The 22,211-nt window shown below is 46.8% G+C and overlaps 1 protein-coding gene and 1 non-coding gene across 4 annotated transcripts in view; one reads left to right on the top strand and one right to left on the bottom strand.

Moving 5' to 3' along the window:
• Positions 1-22,211, bottom strand: part of KATNIP (katanin interacting protein) — a 228,664-nt gene that overhangs the window by 100,776 nt on the left and 105,677 nt on the right. For all 3 annotated transcript variants that reach the window (XM_020907922.2, XM_070461099.1, XM_020907926.2), the window contains 2 exons: positions 16,311-16,578; positions 7,888-8,019 (listed from right to left, as the gene is read on the bottom strand). In XM_020907922.2, the coding sequence (XP_020763581.2) occupies positions 7,888-8,019; positions 16,311-16,578 (400 nt within the window). The remainder of the gene's footprint in view (positions 1-7,887; positions 8,020-16,310; positions 16,579-22,211) is intronic.
• Positions 14,439-14,511, top strand: TRNAG-UCC (transfer RNA glycine (anticodon UCC)). The gene has a single exon. It is a non-coding gene; the product is annotated as a tRNA-Gly (tRNA).

Genomic DNA, 22,211 nt, shown 5'->3' with positions numbered 1-22,211 from the left:
GGGATCAAACCTGCGTCTCTTAGGTCTCCTGCATTGGCAGGCTGGTTCTTTACCACCACTTGGGAAGCCCCCATCAAGAGGTAGCTGGAGCCTATTTCTCTAGCTGGGCTTGGCCTGGTGACTTCCTTTGGCCAACAGGTCCTTCGCAGTCACGATTGAGCAGATCCTTTAAAAAGCACTTACACGCTGAGGCATGTCCTCTCTGGCTGCCTAGAGACCCCCAGGTGCTGGATAATGAGACCACATGGAGCAGAGACAAATTGTCCCAGCTGAGGTGCTCGGGCCAGGGGGCCTGCCAGACACTGTGAGTGAGGCCACGTGAGACCACCCAGCCCCCTAGCTCACTATGGAACCAGCCAGTCCACCCACAGCAATAATAAAAAGCATTGTTGCTTGCAGCCACTACAGCATGCAGGGGATTGTCAGGCAGCAGGAGATAGCTGATACACCTGGCTTGTCAAAGCCTGTGCTCGTCTCATCTCTAAAGCTTGTTTGGGGGCCTCTAGGGGCAGATGCTCTCTGCAGCCCTTGACACTCATCTTTCCGCTGCTGTCTCTTCGTGAGCTCAGGAATGCACATGATTTTTAATGATGTTCAGGAAGGTGTCAGCCCCCATCTCCTCATCACCGACCAAGCAACTTCTGCTCTTTCCTCTTGCATGTTACAGTCCTTTGCTCCATACCTGGCCTCTGAAGAATTTGTAGCAAAATGTCCTGTGTGGTTAATTTTTATATGAAATGAGCAGCCGTTGCTTTCAGGCTCCAGAGACAGTGGCCTTCACGGCATCCAAGTTTTCCTTCAGGGAACCACCTCTTCCCCAGCCTCTCAGTCCACACGGCTTGGAGGCAACCGCATCTACCCCCACTCCTGGCCCTGCCTGAGCCCACAAGGAAACAGGTGCCTCTCCCTGACTGTGGAGTTTAGAGATCAGTTCAGGGGAGAGCTGGTTCTTGGACGCTGCTGGGACTATTAGGAGAGGAGCCACGAGGGACCGTCTCGGGGCCATGCCTGAGACTACAGATGTGGTTCCCAAAGTGTGGTCCCTGGAGCAGTAAAATCAGTATCACCCGGAACTTACTAAGAATGAAAACATTTATGTCCCACCCTAGATGCACTGAATTAGAAACTGGGGCAGGGTCCAAAAATGGGGTGTTAGTTTGCTTATTTATCAAATAATTCTGATACATGTTCAAGTCTGAGATGCACTGGATTAGAGCAGAGTAGAGCTAAGTGATGAAGAAACACCTTCCTGGTGATGGAATCATCTGAACACCTGGATCCCACCATGCCTGAAGCCAAACCATAGTCCCAGACCTTTCAGATCTGAGAGCAATAAATACATTTTCCTTTGTTGCTTCAGCTGGTTTGGATTTCTGACCCTTGCTGTTAACAGTGAACACTGACACGTGTTATGAGACGCTGGACTTTGGCAGAATGGTCTTTCTGCAGCAGGTCTTCTTGACAGCAATGCTAACTGCAGGGCCATCAGGGTCTTCTAATTCACTCGTGCTGAGGGGTGTTGCTTTATTTCAACGTTGGCAGCTTGTCTGGGAAAAGTGGTTCAGATATATCACTTCCCTAAAGCACTCTGACACCTTGGACAGTAAACTTTCTACATTAAAGACTAATGTTCTCTCACCCGCAACAAGACAACAGGTCCTTTCCTGGAAGGCTATTTGATCGAGACCAAAGTAATCCAAGACATGAGACCCTTTCATTAGAAGCAGGCATAATTATAGTGATACAGAGGAATTAAGCTCTCGTGGAGTTGCCTCATATGTACATTTAATTGACACAAATTCAATTTTATGACTTTGGCCAAAGATAAAGGGGCAAGGAGAGAAATAACTCTTTTAAGAGTGCAGGCCATAGGTTACACTTATGGTAATGGCTAGCTAGCTAGCTAATCCAGACCAACCCATCCCCGGAACACAAGCAGAAAACCTGGACCAAATAGTATTATGAAAATCTGTTTATAAAGAGAAATCTGTTTGAAGGCATGGAGAGTGAATAAGGCAGGAGATGAGAAACCCAGAGAGGTGAAATCAGCACCTGGGAAACGCTTCCCCTCAAGGTGCTGCTGATTCTAAGAGCTGCTGCAAAGCTGAGAAACTGAACAGAGCTGGTGACAGACTTGGGGCTACAGTCTGAGAGTCAGGGTGACCCAGAAGTAGCCAGGAGTGAAGGGCACGGAAAGGTTAACAATATAAGTGAATCCAAATTACGATTGACTATTGTAACAAGAACAGTAATAATGATGATGATGTCTGGTGAGGTTTAATATTTACAGAGAATTAAAATGCGTGACAATAATAGCATTTAATTCTGGAGAGGGGTAAATGAAGTTAGACTTGTAAAGTCTCCACTGAATGATCAGCAGTAAACTTGCTAATTTAAAGGAGACGCTAATAAGTCAAGAATGCATGTTGCAATCTCTGGTAATGACTAAAGAATAATAAAAGAATGTATAACTAACAAGCTAATAGAGAAGAAAAAAGAGGGATAATATAAAGTAATCAGTTCAGAATAGGGCAAGAAAGGAGAGGAAAGAGGAACATAAAACAGGCGGAACAAATAAAAACAAACAATAAGATGGTAGATTTAAAATCAAATCTATCAGCAATTACATTAAATGTAAATGGACTAAATGTGCCCATTAAAACACATAGATTGTTAGAGGATAAAAATAAAAACCAATTACATGTTGTTTACAAGAGATAAACCCCAGTGTAAGGATGCAGAAAGTCTGAAAATAAGAGGATGAAAAAAGATGCACCACATAGAAGATTAAAAAAAAAAAAATGCACCACATAAACACTAACCAAAAGAGAGATGGTTGACTTAAAGACAAAAGCATTTTTAGAGTGAAAAAGAGACAATACATGGTGATAAAAGGTTCAGTTCACCAGAAGACATAAAAAGGCTGATTCTTTATGCCCCTCACAAAAGACATCCCCCCACAAACAGAAAGTAAAGCATCTAAGCAGTACAGATTTTTCCTGGAAGAGGGTAAGTGGGTTTGATTCTTCTGTTCTTGCGGCAAGTCAAGGTCCTCTGCCTCTGGAGGCATGGACATCCCAGGTACCTCAGCATAATGCCAGTGCTTAAAAACACATTTTTCCTACAACCCAGGCTCTAAACATATCCAACTGCTTCTTCTGGGGCTCAGCCAAGAAGCTATGGTTGTCCCACCCTGGAGGAGCAACGACTCTCTTGGGCTTAAGGAAAGATAGCATGTCTGTATGGGGTTTTCTAGATAGAGCTGCATATATGCTACACTTGATCATCAGTTGGAGGGATTTCAAGGGTAGATTTGGCACCTATACTTCTTTGACCTTCAGAACCTCATCCTTGTGTGACAAGTGGTTCCAATGTCATCCCATTTCAGTGTGAGAGTGGTGCAACACTATGGTTTTCAACTTCCTTTTCTTCAAATTTGGCTTATGTAGGAGCATGCACATTTATCAGATAAAGGCTGAGCTCCAAATCTGCTGAAAATGAGGATTCCACCACCTCAGCGTCCTCTTTAAGGGAATCAATGGGACAAGCTAAGAACCAAGTACCAGGGACAGCTGGTAGTCTGATATTTATCAGATGGACCCACTGTTTATGCAAAGGCACTCTTCTTTGCCACGGTGGCCAGGAAGCTCACAGTCGTGACTGTGAACCCCTGCCTCAGGCATTCACTTGTTTACCCCCTGGTGTCATCTTATTGTTCTGACTCTTGTGTTCCCTTTACCTTCATTTCCTTACATATTTGTTAAAGTCTTCTTGCACTACCCAGTTTGTCATGTCAGAACTTCCTGGAGAAAGGCAGATTATAAATAATTAATGAAGCGCGACTTCTCAAAATGCTACACATCAAGGTATGTGTTACCTGTTGACTTGTTGAAGACAAACCCCTAGGACCTGTGAATGTCACCTTACTTGGAAATAGGGTCTTTGCTGATGACCAGGTTAAGATGAGGTCATTAGGATGGGCCTCAATCAAACATGACCAGTGTCCTTATAAAAAGAGTAAACTTGAACCCAGAGACAGATGTGTAACAGGAAAGCACCAGGTGAACATTGGAGTTATGTTGTCACAGAGCAAGGAACTATCAGAAGGCAGAGAGAAGCCTGGAGCAGATTCATCTCTAGTGCTTTCAGAAGGAATGTGGTCCTGCTGACACCTTGATTTTGGACTTCCCAACCTCCAGAAATGGCATGATAACTTTCTGTTGTTTAAACCAATTAGATCTTGGTACTTTGTCACAACAGCCTAGGAAATGAATACAGTATTCAAAATGACTTTACTTGATACGTGGTTTAACTTTAAAAATAATAACAGGGGACTTATCTGATGGTCCAGTGGTTGAGAATCCGCCTTCCAATGCTGGGGACACAGGGTCAAGCCCTGGTTAGGGAACTAAGATCCCACATGCCGCAGGGAATTAAGCCTGCATGCCACAACTAAGAAATAAAGCAGCCAAATAAATAAGTAAAGAAATACTTTAAAAATATTGTTATATATTACATTTATATTACTGAATATTAGAAAAAATAGACCAAGTGACTCCAATCAGTGGCCTTTGGGTATGTCATTGCTTAGGACTAGGCGGATGTAGGTGTGTTGCAAGCCAAGAGCGGTTTCGTTGGCACATGAGGGGCCATGCGATAGAGTGGTTAGGGACAGACACTCTGCAGCCAGGTTTTTAAGATTCCTTAACCTCTCTGTGTCTGGCTTTTCTCTGTATAACAGTGTTGATCATAGCAGTACCTACTCCACAGGGTTGTTTGGGTGATTAAACGTAAGATTAACATGTGTGGTACAAAGCGCAGCCTGGGAGCTGATTCAGGGGTTTGTAAGTGCTGGCTCTTCATTGTATTACCCAGAAATGTAAATATCTAGTGATCGCAGCCCACACAAGAAGGAGGGCGGTCCCAGTAAGCCAGGAAGGGTGCTTGACCACGGCATGCTGCTCCCACTCTACCAGGGCCTCTGGAAGCTTCCTACACAATGGCACACTACCTTTGGTTTCACTGAACACCTTGTTCCAGAGAAATTTAAAAGCCGTTATTAATTTTTCATATGGAGTGAACACCAGCAGCACAGACTGGAGCCCTGTCGAGTTGAGCAGCGGTCAGAGGAGCCAGTCTGGGTGTAGAAGGAACAACGGCTCAGGAATTGTTACACTCTCCACCAGCTGACCTTGAGCAAGGGCTTGCTTTGAGCCGGGTGCTCCTCTAAGCTGACTCTCCATCCAGCCTTTTAATCCTTATAGTGACCCTCAGGGCAGAGTGCTCTTCTTTTTAAAAAAAAAAAAAAAATCATTTATTTAGGCTGAGCTGGGTCTTTATGGCTGCACCGGCTCTTCTCTAGTTGCGGTGAGTGGGGGCTACACCCTAACTGTGATGCCCAGGCTTCTCACTGCGGTGGCTTCTCTTGTTTGGAGCGTGGTTGCTCCGAGGCATGCGGAATCTTCGCAGATTAAAGGGTTCAACCCATATCTCCTGCATTGGCAGGCAGATTCTTTACCACTGAGCCACCAGGGAAGCCCCAGAGTGCTATTCTTATCTCCACTTGAGAGATGGGTGAAGGAAGCCCAGAGAGGTTAAGTAACCTGCCCAAGGTCACAGGGCTGGTAGGCGGAAGGGCAGGATTTGTACCAGGTGGTCAGGTTGCAGAATCTGCCAGGTCTGTTTTCTGCCAGGGTTGCTGGGCGGGTGGGCTGTCAGCCCAGAGCTGCTGGTGGCCCTCTCGCCACCTCTAAGAGCTTTTCTGAGAATGAAGGGCAAAAAGGAGAAAGCTGAGGTGGAAGGTGGGGAGAGGCAGACTGCTGACACATTTTAATCACTGGGTCCCCCCGCGCCCAGTGATCACACCACCTTCGGAAGCTCATTTACATGGATTGATGTAGACACTTTCCCTTCAGTCTACTCTTTTTATCACTTGCTATCTAAAACGCCTTGTCTTGGACTTCCCTGGTGGTCCGGTGGTTAAGAATCTGCCAGCCAATGCGGGGGACAAGGGTTTGATTCCTGGTCTGGGAAGATTCCACCTGCTGCAGAGCAACTAAGCCCGAGAGCCACAACTATTGCAGCCCTTGAGCCCTAGAGCCTGTGCTTTGCAAGGAGAAGAACCACCACAGTGGGAAGCCTGCGCCCCGCAACTAGCCTGTGCAGCAATGAAGACCCAGTGCAGCCAGAAATAAAAGTAAAAAAAAAAAGATAAAACATCTTGGCTTGTATTAGTATAGTGCTTTCTCCCAGTTGGGTGGGGCTTGATAAGGGTTAATCAGCGAATGCCTGGGTGCCCCCTGCTCACAATCCCTTGGCCAGACCTCCAACCATGACCCCCAGAGTCAGAGCTCTTGAGAGTCAACACAGCTCACACCCAGAACTGAAAGGAGGGTCCCTCGTCCACCCTGGGATGGGGAGCAGGCTTCTGCTCAGTACCGCACCCCCCACCACCCGCCCCTGCCCGGAGCTCCCCAGCCAAGTGGTACTCCACTTGCCCAGTGGCCTTGCTTGGTGATGAAGCCAGTTTTGGCTCCTTCCCTCTCCAGCCCTCTTCCAGGAACCACCTTCCAATTAGATGATTTGTTCTGGAATCCTTATCTCAGAGTCTGGTTCTGGGGAATCTAAACCAAGACAATATTTACATAGCAGGGAGCAAACGCTCAGTAAGTGGAAGGATTGCGGCTCCTTCCTCTACCTCCTACCATCTGCCTGAGCTGCTTGGAAAAGAGCTTCAAGCTTGGAGTGCACTGGTCCAGGCCTGGGTGGGGCTAGTGGTAAAGAACCCGCCTGCCAATGCTGGAGATGCTGGAAACAAGGGTTTGATCCCTGGGTGGGGAAGACCCCCTGGAGCAGGGCATGGCAACCCACTCCAGCATTCTTGCCTGGAGAATTCCATGGACAGAGGAGTCCGGTGGGCTACAGTCCATGGAGTCGCAAAGAGTTGGACATGACTGAAGCGACTTGGCATGCATGCATGCGTATATAAACTATATAATGTATATAAGTACATTATAAGTAAACATATAGTAAATATAATAATTGCTTATAGTGGTGGCTGGCTCATGGTACGTGCTCAATCATTAGACACCCTGATTTCATTAGAAGGGTATCAGATGAATCTTTCACCATAAACTCCTTTGTACCTTTAGAATGTAGTATCATCTGCACACATCGTTACCCATATAAAGTAAGAAAATTCATTTAAAAGTAAAAAGAAAAATAAAAGAAAATTTCAATCATAACCACATCTTAGCTACAGACCCAGAAAGTAACTATGGTCATTAATTTTATGTGTCCACTCAACTGAGTCATGCAGAGTCCAGCTATTCAGCCAAAGCCAGTAGTCCTGGTTTGCCACAACTAGAGGAAGCCCGAACACAGCAACAAAGACCCAGCACAACCAAAAATAATAAAATAAATCAACTAATTCTAAAAAAAGTAAAAAAGTAAATTTCTCCCTCTATATGTGTGTGTGTATATATATATATACACTTCCTATTGGTTCAGTTTCTCTGGAGACTTTTTTCTTTTTCAAAGTTTTTTTTTTTTTTTTTTTAAATGTGGATCATTTTTAAAGTCTGTGTTGAATTCACTACAACACTGCTTCTGTTGTATGTTTTGATTTTGGGGGGCCACAATGCATGTGGGATCTTAGTTCCCAGACCGGGAATAGAACCTGCACTCTCTGCCTTGGAAGTCAAAGTCTTAACCGCTGGACCACTAGGGAAGTCCTTCTCTGGAGACCTTGACTAATAATACATTTGCTAAAGATCAGCTCAGGCCTGGGGAAGGAGGGTGATGAAGCAAGGACTCCTCCTTCATGGCACCCCACTGAGAGGATGCCAGCCCAGTGCCAAGCCCGATCATGGACCCCAGAACTCTTACTTGAGCATGCCCTGTCTTGATCCGGGAACATGGTCAGGGGCTGGGGACTCAGGTGTGGCTCAGGTTTGCTGGGAATGAAGACCTCAGCGTTGTCCTTCCGCTTAGCAGACAAATTCCTTTCCTTTTTATTACCTGTAAAAACACAATTGTTTATATGTCAGACATTGAGTGTAAGCAGAGATGGCACACGCTGCCCAAGCATCTGTTTATTTGTCTGTTCACTTATTCATTCAACAAATATTAATGGAACCCCTGCTCTGGCACCATGCTAGTTTGGAATTAGAGGTGTGAATAATGCAGACAACAAAATAAGTTTGCTGGTTTAAATAACAGCTACAAAAAAATAAAGAGTACAAGTGGGCTGTAAATTTGGCAAAAGAACTATGAAGGTTTGAACATGACCCAGGTTTGGGGAGGGGGCTTCCCTGGTGGCCCAGTGGTAAAGAACCCCCCTGCCAATGCAGGGGATGCAAGAGACACGGGTTCAATCCCTGGATGGGGAAGATCCCCTGGAGAAGGAAATGGCAACCCACTCCAGTATTTTTGCCTGGAGAACTCCATGGACAGAGGAGCCTGGTGGGCTAGAGTCCCTGGGGTCGCAAAGAGTTGGACACGCACACAAGTTTGGGGACAGTGGTTCCAGAGTTTTAGAACCAGCAAAGGTTTAAGAACATGAGAAGACAGGGACTTTCCTGGTGGCCTGGTGGCTAATCCATGCTCTCAATGCAGGGCCCTGAGTTCAATCCGCGGTCAGGAAACTAGATTCCACATGCTGCAACTAAGAGTTCACATGCCATAACGAACAGCAAAGATCCTGAGTGCTGCAACTTAGACCCAGCACAGCCAAATAAATAAATATTAAACAAAAAAGAACATGAGAGGACATGCTTGGGAAAGCGGGAAAGCAGTTGGGTGGGCAGCGAAGCAGGTGGCTAAATGGACTAAAGAGAAAAATCAGGGAGAGAAGTGAAGTCCCTGGACTTGGGAACCCCCAGCCTGGGAAGGCAGAAAACCTCGGGAAGTTTCTGCTGAAATTCCGAGGAAATCCTGGGGTCTGTGATGGCCCAAAGGAGGGAAGCCCCAGAATCAAGGGCCCCGTGGGACTCTTGGCAGCTGAGGGTAGATAATGGGGACGTGGGTGAAGTCTGTCTGATTTGCACTAACCTCTCTGCCATTCCCCCCATGACTTTGTGAAGGGCATATATTTCTCTACACTTTCTGAAGTGGTTGCTCCCTGGTTGTCCTGATACCCAGGGCCCAAGGGCAGACCTGTGTGTGAGCCAGAATCCACCATGTCCAATGAGACAAGACGAAGAAAGGAGAAGGGCCAATGCTCAAATGGAGACTGACTGCCCAAGTGCTGAAAATATGCTGCTGATGGTAAGAATGACAGCTAGCATATATTCAGTTCAGCCTCCAGAGGACCCAGGAACTGGGTCAGGCCTTTGGCACACGCTTTCTCATATATTTCCCCGGTCAGCCATCCTAGTGAGTGGAGAGTAGGCAGAATAACGGACCTCAAAATTGGCTACATCATAATTCCCGAAAGCTGTGAATGTGTTAGGCAACAAAGCAAAGGGGAATTAACTGTGCTAATCATCTGACCTTAAACTAGGGAGGTTATCTTGGATTATCCTGCTGGACCCAATGTAATTACATGGGTCTTTAAAAGTGTGCTTCCCTTGTGGCTCAGCTGGTAAAGAATCCGCTTGCAATGTAGGAGACTTGGGTTTGATCCCTGGGTTGTGAAGATCCCCTGGAGAAGGGAAGGGCTACCCACTCCAGTATTCTGGCCTGGAGAATTCCATGGACTGTATAGTCCATGGGGTCACAAAAAGTCACACATGACTGAGCGACTTTCACTCACTTCACTTAAAAGTGGAAGAGGGACAAAGTTTCAGCTTGGGATAATGAAAAAACTTCTGGTGAAAGTGGTGATGGTTACATATAGTGTGAGTCTATTTCATGACACCAAATTGTGCTCTAAAAAACAGTGAAGAAGGGACTTCCTTGGTGGTCCAGTGGTTAAGAATCCACTCTCCAACGCAGGGGACATGGGTTCGATTCCTGGTCTGGGAGGATTCCACATGCCGTGGGGCAACTAAGCCCATGGGCCACAACAAGAGAAGCCACCGCAATTAGACAGTAGCTTCTGAATGCAGCAACGAAGATTCAGGGCAGCCAAAAACAAATAAATAAATTTTTTAAAATGGTGAGGAAGGTAAAAGAATAGAAATGTTATGTATAGAATGTTACTATATTATATACAGAATGCTATAATAATAAAGGAATGTTACATATATTTTTCACAATAAAACACACACAAGTGGAAAAGGGCTGCTGATGAGGAGGGTCAAAGGGAGATGTGAGAACAGAAGAAAGCCACAGAGAGGCTATGGTACCAGCTTTGGAGGTGGAGGAAGGGGCCAGGAGCCAAGGTACACGGGAGCCTCTAGAAGCTGGAAAAGGCAAGGAAACAGGTTCTCCCCTGGAGCCTCCTGTTGACACTGTGATTTTAGCCCATCACACTTATGACCCACAGAACTGCTGCTGCTAAGTTGCTTCAGTCGTGTCCGGCTCTGTGCAACCCCACAGGTTCCTCCATCCCTGGGATTCTCCAGACAAGAATACTGGAATGGGTTGCCATTTCCTTCTCCAATGCATGCATGCATGCTAAGTCACTTCAGTCGTGTCTGTCTCTGTGTGACCCCATGGACAGCAGCCCACCAGGCTCCTCTGTACATAGGACTCTCCAGGTAAGAATAAGATAATAAATTTGCATTCTTCTACTCATTTGCTACAGCAGCTGTAGAAAACTGATACATACTATTGCAGACTAAGGCTCTGAGGTTCAAGTCACTTTTCCAAGGTCACAGAGCTAGGAAGTGATAGAATCAGGATTTGAGCCCTCCCCTTAACCGCTTTCGGCTTCCCTGATGGTAGAAAATCTGCCTGCAATGCAGGAGACCCTGGTTTGATCCTTAGGTCAGGAAGATCCCCTGGGGAAGGAAATGGCTACCCACTCCAGTATTCTTGCCTTGGAAATCCCACGGACAGAGGAGCCTGGTGGGCTACAGTCCATGAGGTCACACAGAGGCAAACATGACTGAGCAACTAAGCATGCACGGGTGCTTAACCACTTCATTGCCTTGCTACCGGCTCCCTCTTCTCCACAAGATGGCCCTCCAGCAGCTGCAGAGGTCTACCTTGGCCATCAGAAGGCTATACAAGGCTATTTCCTAGGGCACCATAGGACCAGACTCTTGGGGCAACCCTAGAACCCTCATGTCTTCATGGAAAGTAGGCTGGAACACTCATTTTGTACCTTGTTCCCCGCCTGCCCCTCCCTCCTTTCCCAGGCTCACTCAGCTCCAGCCACACTGGCCCTTTCTCTGTCCTCGGGTACCCCAAGCTCTTTCCCTGTTCAAACCCTTTATGCTTGCTGCTCCCTGGACCTCGAATGCTGTTCCCATCGCTGCCCCCCCTCCTCATTCCTGTCTCAATTTAAACATCACCTCCTCTGAGAGGGCTGTACTCACCATTCCAACTACCAGCATCCTTCTCTGACCCTGGTTCCCCAGCCAGTGTCCTGTTTTATAATATTCACAACTTTCAAGACCATCAGGGTACCATTCTTTCCTCTTCCCTGAATTCCTAACCTGACCCTGACCCAACTCTCCCCTTTCCAGTTACTGGAAAAATAACTTCTGCTTTTCTCTATGCCACTTACTCACTGCCCCTTGCTCACAAGGAGGATGAATGGGTGGGAAAGAGTTGGGGCAGGAAGCCATCAGGGCTCAGTCCTTCCCTCTGGGTGGCGGGGGTGGGGGGGTTGCCCTCAGGTCACAAGGTCCCTTTCCAGACACCATTAGCATCTGGGGCCAGAGGTTTGTCTACAGCGGAGGGTCAGTACTGCCTATCCACCAATCCTATCAGTTGGAAAGGTGATCATTTCCTCCCCATCTATCCCATGGCTATCTCTCATTTGTTTCACAACTTAGAAGGGGAAACAGAGGGGCCTGGGATTACTTACTGGCTTCTCAAAGCCCAATCATCACTTTGTAATCTCATCTGGTTTATTTATTTAGCCTTAGGCAGGAGGAGAAGGGGACGACAGAGGATGAGGTGGTTGGATGGCATCACCGACTCAATGGACATGAGTTTGAATAAACTCCGGGAGTTGGTGATGGACAGGGAAGCCTGGCGTGCTGCAGTCCATGGGGTCGCAAAGAGTCAGACACGACTGAGCAACTGAACTGAAAGGTTAAGAGCATAGGCTCTGGGCTCAAACTGCTGCAGATTCACTTCTGCTCTGCTCCTTCCTGGCTGTGTGACCTTGGATGAGTTATGTGACATCTCTGTGCTTCATTCTCCCCATCGGCAAGACAAGTGCAATGACAAGACTTTCCTTGAGGTTGTAGTGAGGACTGAATGAGGGATTATATGGAAAGCCCTTGGAATAGTGGTTGGCTCCTATCAGTAACAACTCAGTGTTGGCAATTGTTATTATTTATCTGGTTATGTCCTAATTGTCAGGGTTCCCAGGTGGTACCAGCGATAAAGAACCCGCCTGCCAATGCAGGAGATGTAAGAGATGTAGGTTTGATCCCTAGGTCGGGAAGATCCCCTGGAGGAGGGAATGGCAACCCACTCCAATACTCTTGCCTGGAGAATCCCCAAGGAGAGAGGAGCCTGGTGAGCTATAGTCCATGGGGTCGCTAAGAGTCAGACACAACTAAGCAACTAAGCATGCACGCACTTACTGTCTGTTTTCTCTGCTAGGATTACATGATGTAGGAGAACGACTGGGCTCGTCCTGTCCTGGCATACTACCTGGGCCATGATACATGCCCAGTAGATGAATGAAGGAACAGCCCAGAACCAGGCACATCTTTTCAGGTTACTGCTGACTGTTCTGGAGTAAATGTTCAGGAGTGGGTCAGAACTCCAATCCCATGCTAGAGTCTGGGGGGACCTTGTAACAGGCCTCCTACCTGCTCCCCTCTGTGGGAGCCTGTCTCCTCCTGAAGCTAAGAAGCTGCAGATGAAAGCAGTGGCTGAGGGCAGCGGTAGGGGGCATGTGTGCTGCCCTCCACCCCCAACAGACAGCACCACGTTCAATGCGGGGCCTGCCAAGCAATCTGTTAAAAAATGTAAAATGGCAAAAAAGTGAAGTTCTCTCTTTCTGCTTATGGGAAAGTATCACTCTTAAGGGTTTCCCTAGTGGCTCAGCAGTAGAAGAATCGACCTGCAATGCAGGAGACCCAGGTTTGATCCCTGGGTCAGGAAGATCCCCTGGAGAAGGGAATGGCTACCCACTCCAGTATTCTTGCTGGGAAATCCCATGGACAGAGGAGGCTGGGGGCAGGGAGGGGGGTGGCTACAGTCCATGGGGTAGCAGAGTTGGGCATGACTTAGGGATGAAACAACAGTGACTCTTAAACTGCCTGCGGTCCAACCGCTCTCCTTCAGTGGCCTGGTCTTTCACGCCTGGAAGTGAATGTCATGCCCACACCCATCCGTGCCACACCCCCCATTTCCAGGGCAGGGGCCCAGTCAATCTCTTCATAGCCTTTCCCTCCATCTGTCCCCTTGGAGGAAACACAAGTCACAGCACAGATGCAGCCCCATGGGTCTCACTCAGCAGTGCATCAACACTACCCTGAACACCAAACCCTTTAGCAGGGGGGCATGAAAGTGAAAGTGAAAGTGTCAGTCGCTCAGTCGTGTCTGACTCTTTGGGACCCCATGGACTGTAGCCCACCAGGCTCCTCTGTCCATGATCTTCTCCAGGCAAGAAGTGGAGTGGGTTGCCATTTCCTCCTCCAAGGGAACTTCCTGATCCAGGGATTGAACCCAGATCTCCTGCATTGCAGGAAGATTCTTTACTGTCTGAGCCACCCAGCAGGTGGGGTGGGGGTGGGTGTGGGCAGAAGGGGCATAAGTCCTTGCTTTATTTGACAAAGATTCCCTGAATGACTTGAATGTGCCAGGTGAGGGCTGCATGCTGGAGATGCAACGGAGGGGAAGAGCTGGACTGTGCCCTAGTGGCAGAGCTCACAGGCCAGAGGGGAAGAAAGGCAACTGGGGGCAGGGAGACCAGGGCCAGATGATGTTACAGGAGCAGAGGAGGCACCAACCTAGTTGGCTGGTCTGGGAGTGTTAAGAAGGCTTTCTGGAGGAAGCAGCCTCTGGGAAAAGCAAGCAGCTGGGTTTCATGGGTCAGAGTAGAGAGGAAAGGAAAGGTAGTGATCTCTGTGGAGGGAACAGCCCAGCAAGGAGGAGAGAGCGTGTCCAAGGGACAAATGTTCTCCTGTCTGCAGACCTCAACCATAGGGTGCAGATTTTCCAGATCTGCCTGTTATTATGTGCCCCCCAAGACTCATATGGTCAAGTCCTAATCCCCAACAACTCAGAATGTGACTATGTTTGGAGATAGCATCTCTAGAGAGCTAGTTAAGGTATTAATAAAATGAGGCCTTTAGAGTAGGCACTAATCCAACATGACTGGTGTCCTTATAAGAGGAGATAGGACCCAAGAACAGGGGACTTCCCTAGTGATCCAGCGGTTAGGATTCTGTGCTTCCAATGCAGGGGGCCCAGGTTCGATCCCTGGTCAGGGAACTAGAGTCCACATGTAGCAACTAAGAGTTTACATGATGCAACTAAAGATATTGCATGCTCCAATGAAGAGCAGGTGCAGCCAAATAAAAATAAATAAATAAGATAAGGTCATAGGAAAAAAAAAAAGACAGAGGAACACACAGAGGGAAGACCAGGTAAGGACACAGGGAGAAGGTGGCCATCTGCAATTGAAGGATAGAGGCCACGGAAGACATGAAGCTTGCCAACGCCCTAATCTTGGGACTCCAAGCCTCCGTAACTGTGAAAAATGCACAACTGTGACTGCTGAAGCCACCTCTGGTCTGCATACTTTGTTAGGGCATCCTGGGCAGACCAGTGCACTCACTGCCTGACTTCAAACACTCCCTCACTTCTTTCCTTCCGTTCACCCAGTTTTGGGGAAAATGAGCTCAGAATGGAGAGGGAGGAGGAAGCAGAGGCCATGCCAGCTGGGGATCAGAGACGAGGACTATTGCAGATGGGCCCTTCCCTGCCGCCCACCAGTTGTTTTGCTGACTTTACCTTCTAGGGTTTGTTATTTTTTTAAAGATTTTTTTTTTTCCATGTGGACCATTTTTAAAGTCTTTATTGAATTTGTTACAACATTGCTTCTGCTTTATGTTTGTTTGTTTGTTTTTGGCTGCAAGGCATGTTGGATCTTAGTTCCCCGACCAAGGATCAAACTCACAACCCCGGCACTGGAAGGTGAAGTCTTAATCGCTGGGCTGCCAGGGAAGTCCCTTCTAGGGTCTTTCCTGAAAAGCCTTTTCTAGTGGACCACTGCCATGGGTGCCCATCTGCTTTCCTTCTCCTTCAGATGCTCTTTGATTTTTTCTTTGGAAACTCCTATCTCTGTCCATGCGGTTTGGGTGGTGATAATCACACCCCCAGTCCTGTTGGCTGGATCTGGCCAATCAGAGTCACAGTGACTAGTTCAGAGATGCCACCCTATATGGGTTCAAGAGCCAACCTGGGGGATTTTCTGGAGCTTTTAGGAAGAAAAATCCACTTTCTGATCGAGTTGCAAAGCCAGTGTCTCAATTCTGTGTCTATATGTGGAGAACCCATGTAAGAATGGTACCAAGATGAAAGAAGGCAGAGATAAGAGGAAGAAGGGGAGGGGAGGAAGGAAGAGGAGAAGAGGTATGAGTCTTTCTATAGTCCTGGAAAATCAACCGAGAACACTCATTGGAAGGACTGATGCCGAAGCTGAAGCGTCAATACTTTGACCACCTGATGCGAAGAACCGACTCATTGGAAAAGACCCTGATGCTGGGAAAGATTGAGGGCAGGAGGAGAAGGGAGTGGTAGAGGATGAGATGGTTAGATTGCACCAACTCAATGGACACGAATTTGAGCAAACTTCGGGAGATAGCCGAGGATAGAGGCGCCTGGCATGCTACAGTTCATGGGGTGGCAAAGAGTCAGACACAGCTTAGCGACTGAATAACAACAGCACAGTCCTGGACTCCTCAGTTATTCAAGTCAGTAAATAGTCCCTTTCGCTTAAGTCAGTTTCATCAGCTGGTTGGCGCGTAGATGCTGATAAACATCCTACAGTGCACAGGACAGCCCCCTACAACTATCTGCCAGAATTTACCATCTGGAATTTCAGGGTCATTTGTAAGCTTTTGGGAGCCTTCACCTTTGGCAATCAGTAGAGACCTGAACTGATATACACCCTGGCCTGTGAGATAGTCTACGCAAAGCTGAAATCAAAGCACCGTTGGAAATTTAAGCCCTACTATTAGATCCAGAGACATCAAAGGCAAAGAAATGCCACATAAGACAGAGCTTACTTTTGGAAGCCGGGTTAAATTCCAGCACTACGAGGGTGTCTGGGCCCTGGGGAAGGCGTCCTTCTGTCTCCTGGTCCTCGGGAAAATCCTTTAGCACTGAGTCCCTTCGGGAAAGAGGGGAGTCATCTCTGGGACAGCCCACCAGCACCTGGTCCTCAGGCTCTGGCTCAGAGAGTACATCTTCTTCGATAGAGTCATACTCATCACTGGAACCATCCTTATCTTTCCTTTGTAGATTGACACTAAGTTCCAGGCTTTTTCTTAGCTCCTGCCAAAAGTCAAGAAGAGAAGGAAAAGATGAAATATGTTCCTTTGAGGAAAAACGCCTTTGAAAATAGATCACAGGAATCAAAGAACTATTTCCATCAAACTAACATTTACTAAAACCGTCTCAACCCATGTGTCATCCTCACTTTGAAGATGAGAAAATAAAGGGGCAATGAGCAACTCCCTTCTGGACGGAGCAACATTTATAGTACTAATTGTGGTTTCACAGGCTGAGGATGCCACTAAATGCGCGTGTGTGTAACCATTTTGATGTGGGGGTGTGTTAAAACAGATTGTGGAGTCCCATCCCCTGAGTTCCTGATTTAGTGGGCATGGATGGGGCCTGAGAACTTGCATTTCTAACAAAGTGATGCTGATGCTGCTGGTCCAGGGACCACACCTTGACTACGAAATCCCAAAGGTCTCCAAATGATCCTGATATTCCAGGTGGTAAAATGTCTGGCAGATGGTTGTGGGGGGCAGCCCTGTATACCAAAGGATTGTAACATTTAGTTCTCAACTACAGTTGTTTGATTTTTTTGTATGTGTTTCATCTCCATGAGACTGTGGATTCACAAACTTGAGACCACGCATTAAGATCTATGCTTATGGTGATCAGAACATTGATCCCTGAAGCCAGGATAATTTGGAAACAATAAGGGCACTGCTGCCTTTCAGTTCAGTTCAGTTCAGTCGCTCAGTCCTGTCCGACTCTTTGCGACCCCATGAATCGCAGCACGCCAGGCCTCCCTGTCCATCACCAACTCCCAGAGTTTACTCAAACTCATGTCCATCAAGTCGGTGATGCCATCCAGCCATCTCATCCTTTGTGGTCCCCTTCTCCTCCTGCCCCCAATCCCTCCCAGCATCAGGGTCTTTTCCAATGAGTCAGCTCTTCGCATCAGGTGGCCAAAGTACTGGAGTTTCAGCTTCAGCATCAGTCCTTCCAATGAACACCCAGGACTGATCTCCTTTAGGAAAGACTGGTTGGATCTCCTTGCAGTCCAAGGGACTCTTGAGAGTCTTCTCCAACACCACAGTTCAAAAGCATCAATTTTTCAGTGCTCAGCTTTTCTTCATAGTCCAACTCTCACACCCATACATGACTACTGGAAAAACCATAGTCTTGACTAGATGGACCTTTGTTGGCAAAGTAATGTCTCTGCTTTTTAACATGCTATCTAGGTTGGTCATAACTTTCCTTCCAAGGAGTAAGTGTCTTTTAATTTCATGGCTGCAATCACCAGCTGCAGTGATTTTGGAGCCCCCCAAAATAAAGTCTGACACTGTTTCCACTGTTTCTCCATCTATTTGCCATGAAGTGATGGGACCAGATGCCATGATCTTAGTTTCCTGAATGTTGAGCTTTAAGCCAATCTTTTCACTCTCGTCTTTCACTTTTATCAAGAGAGTTTTTAGTTCCTCTTCACTTTCTGCCGTAAGGGTGGTGTCATGTGCATATCTGAGGTTATTGATATTCCTCCCGCCAATCTTGATTCCAGCTTATGCTTCTTCCAGCCCAGCATTTCTCATGATGTACTCTGCATATAAGTTAAATAAGCAGGGTGACAATATACAGCCTTGACGTACTCCTTTTCCTATTTGGAACCAGTCTGTTGTTCCATGTCCAGTTCTAACTACTGCCTTTACACTGGGACAAAAGTATACCCTGGACTGTCTGGGGAAACCAGTGTGTTTTGTCAGTCTAGCTGTGCTATCCCTGTAGCCTTTGTCATAATTAACATAGATGTGAGACCATGAGGAACAATCAAGTCTATGGTTGACCATAAACTTAAGAGTTGTGTGGTAGGCTGAATAATGGGGCTTCCCTGGCAGCTCATCTGGTAAAGAATCCACCTGCAATGTAGGAGACCCCAGTTTGATTCCTGGGTCAGGAAGATCCCCTGGAGAAGGGATAGGCTACCCCCTCCAGCATTCTTGCCTGGAGAATCCCATGGACAGAGGAGCCTGATGGGCTACAGTCCATGGGAGCCAAAAAGTTGGACAAGACTGAACGACTATGCACAGCACAGCACAGGCTGAATAATGACTCCCCCAAGACGTTTAAGTCCTATCCCTGGACCCAGTGAATTTGTGAGGGGTCATGAATATATATATGGTGAGACCATATAGAAAACTTTGATCATCTTAGAGAAATCATCCTAAAAAGCCTGATGATAGAAATATGGACATCAAAGATGCTGCTGGTAAGGGTTCAGGAAATAAGGAACATGTTATTGGGAACTAAAGGGCAGAAAATCCTGTCATGTGGCAGCAGAATCTTAGCCAAACTGTGTCCTATAGTTAGGTGGTATGTGGAACTTTAAATGATACACTTGAATATTTAGCTGAAGAGAGTTCCAAGCAAAGAGTTAAAGATACAGTCTGGTCTCTTCCTGCTGTTTACAGTAAAATGCTAGAGGAAAGGGATAGACTGAGAAAAGAACTGTTAACTAAAAAGGAACTGGGATTTGATGATTTGGGACACTCTCAGCCTACCCAGATCACAAAAGATGCTAAAATTAGGAAATTCACTGTTAGAAAGTCCTGGGTATAAGTGGCTGTGGCTCAGATGATAAAGAATCCACCCGCACTGCGGGAGACCCAGGTTCAATCCCTGGGTTGGAAAGATCCCCTGGAGAAGGGCATGGCAACCCACTCCAGTATCTTTGCCTGGAAAATCTCCATGGGCAAAGGAGCCTGGTGGGCTACAGTCCATGGGGTTGCAAACAGCTGGACATGACCGAGTGACTGAACACAGCACTGTTAGAAAAGCATACTCTGGAGAAAAAATGAAGGGTGTGGCTGGACAACCTTTGGTGAAAACCTCAGAAGGATCCACAGTTTAGAGTATTCAATAAAACTGAGGGTTCTTTGAAGAGATGAGACATGTGACTCATGAATCCCCTTGGACAGCTCAGTGGAAGCCAGGAATAGAGATAGGATTATCCAGGAAAGTCTGTGGCGGAGTCTCTTGTTCACTCTCTAGAAGTGAATCCTAGAGACATACATAGGAAATTCACGTGGTTTTTGAGAATGTCATACCAGCAGAAACACTGCCAGCTTGGGCTGAATGAGAGGAAGAAAGGACAAACTAAAACAAAGCTGTCAGACTCCCAAAATTCTACAGGCAGGAAACAGGTTGATAAAACTGTGTAGCTGCAAACACATGCTACCCTTCATGGAAGAGGAAGAATGACTCTCAGGGTGGAGCCATGGGCCCAGAGGGTGGAAACCTGAGCCACAGAGAATTATTCTCATGCCTTGAAACCTAATGGAGTTTGCCCAGTTGGATTTCAAAACTGCTTGGGCTTGGTGACTCTTTTGTTTGTTTGTTTTCCTTTAATTTTCTGTCTATTGTAATGAGAATGTCTGTAATTGTAATACTGTGCCTGAACCACCACTGTATTTTGGAGCAGATAATTCATTTTCTAGTTTACAAGTTCACAGAGGGAGAGAAATTTTGTTCTAAGAAAAGTAACACTCATAGTCTCACTCCTACACAATTTAGATGTAAATGATGAGATCTGAGATTTTTGAGAAGATGAGACTTAGAAGATATTTTGGACTTAAGCTGGCACTATAATGAATTGAGACTTTGGGGACCCTTCAGATGGATGGATGTATTTTGCATGTGGACATGAATCTTTCAGGGCCAGAGGGCAGACTGTTGTGGGCCCCAAAGATGTCCACGCTCTCATCACCTGGATGGTGAATGTCACCTTATATGGCAAACAGACTTTGCAGATGTGATTAAGTTAATAATCTTGAGATGGGCAAGATTACCTTGGATATCGAGGGAGGGTCTATATAATCCCAAGGGTCCTACTAAGAGGAGGCAGGAAGATCAGCACCAGAAGGAGAAGATATAAGGATGGAAGCAGAGGTTAGGAAGGAGAGAAGATGCTACACTGCTGGCCCAGAAGGAAGAAAGGGCACAAGCCAAGGAATGTAGGTGGCCTCTAGAAGCTGGAAAAGGCAAGGGAATGGATTCTCCCCTAGAGCTTCTAGAAGGAACATAGGTCTGAGGACGTCTTGACTTTAGACCAGTGAAGCTGAATTTGGACTTCTGAGCTCCATACCTTAAGGTAAACCACTAAGTTTGTGGTAAGTTGTTAACAATAGCAATAGGAAACTTCTTTTTTTTTTTGGCCATGCCACAAGGCTTGAGGGATCTTAGTTTCCCAATCACTTGGCCAGACGGTGGCCTGGTGGCCAGATGGTAAAGAATCCACCTGCAATGCAGGAGACCCGGGTTCCATCCCTGGGTCAGGGAGATCCCCTGGAGAAGGGAATGGCTATCCACTTTAGTATTCTTGCCTGGAGAATTTCATGGACAGAGGAGCCTGGCGGGTTTCAGTCCATGGGGTTGGGTTGCAAAGAGTCGGACGCGACTGAGTGACTAACACTTTTACTCTTTTACAGTTTCTCAATCAGGGCTCAAATCCAAACCCCGGGCAGTGAAAGCCTCGAGTCATAACCATTGGGCCACCAGGGAATTTCCCAGGATGCTAATACGGCTATCTACCTCTTACACCCCTCTTCCTCCCACCCTGCCCAATGTCAAGTATCAGTGATATTTATTGAACAAATAGAACACTGTCTGGCACATAGTAGATGCTTGACAAATATTTGCTGAATGACTAATTTATGTCAGTGACTGGGTAGGAGATGCAAGCAGGGGTGGAGAGCACCTACCTCCCTCGGAGGTGGCATTAATGATGTGACTCATGGCAAGTAACTTCACTTCCCTGATATGCATTTTGATATCCCTAAAAATGAGCTAAAAAATCCCGACCTCACTGAACTGTTTTATTAAAGTAGTGATGTAAACTGTGGATGATTCTGCCCCCCAGGGGATATTTGGCAATGACCGGAGATGTTTTTGGTTGGAACTAGGGGAAGGGTTAGGGTGAAAGTGAAAGAGGAGAGTGAAAAAGTTGGCTTAAAGCTCAACATTCAGAAAACTAAGATCATGGCATCTGGTCCCATCACTTCATGGCAAATAGATGGGAAAACAGCAGAAACAGTGTCAGACTTTACTTTTGGGGGCTCCAAAATCACTGCAGATGATGATTGCAGCCATGAAATTAAAAGATGCTTACTCCTTGGAAGGAGATTTATGACCAACCTGGATAGCATATTTAAAAGCAGAGACATTACTTTGCCAACAAAGGTCCGTCTAGTCAAGGCTATGGTTTTTCCAGTAGTCATGTATGGATGTGAGAGTTGGACTATGAAGAAAGCTGGGCGCCAAAGAATTGATGCTTTTGAACTGTGGTGTTGGAGAAGACTCTTGAGAGTCCCTTGGACTGCAAGGAGATCCAACCAGTTCATCCTAAAGATCAGTCCTGGGTGTTCATTGGAAGGACTGATGCTGAAGCTGAAACTCCAATACTTTGGCCACCTCATGTGAAGAGTTGACTCATTGGAGAAGACCCTGATGCTGGGAAGGATTGGGGGCAGGAGGAGAAGGGGACGACAGAGGATGAGATGGCTGGATGGCATCACCGACTTGATGGACATGAGTTTGAGTAAACTCTGGGAGTTGGTGATGGACAGGGAGGCCTGGCGTGCTGCAATTCATGGGGTCGCAAAGAGTGGGACACGACTGAGCGACTGAACTGAAATGAG

The sequence above is a fragment of the Odocoileus virginianus genome, chromosome 33, assembly GCF_023699985.2.
Source record: "Odocoileus virginianus isolate 20LAN1187 ecotype Illinois chromosome 33, Ovbor_1.2, whole genome shotgun sequence".
Taxonomy (NCBI): Eukaryota; Metazoa; Chordata; class Mammalia; order Artiodactyla; family Cervidae; genus Odocoileus; species Odocoileus virginianus.
Note: the sequence above shows the minus strand (reverse complement) of the source record. Positions and strands in the feature narration are given on the sequence as shown.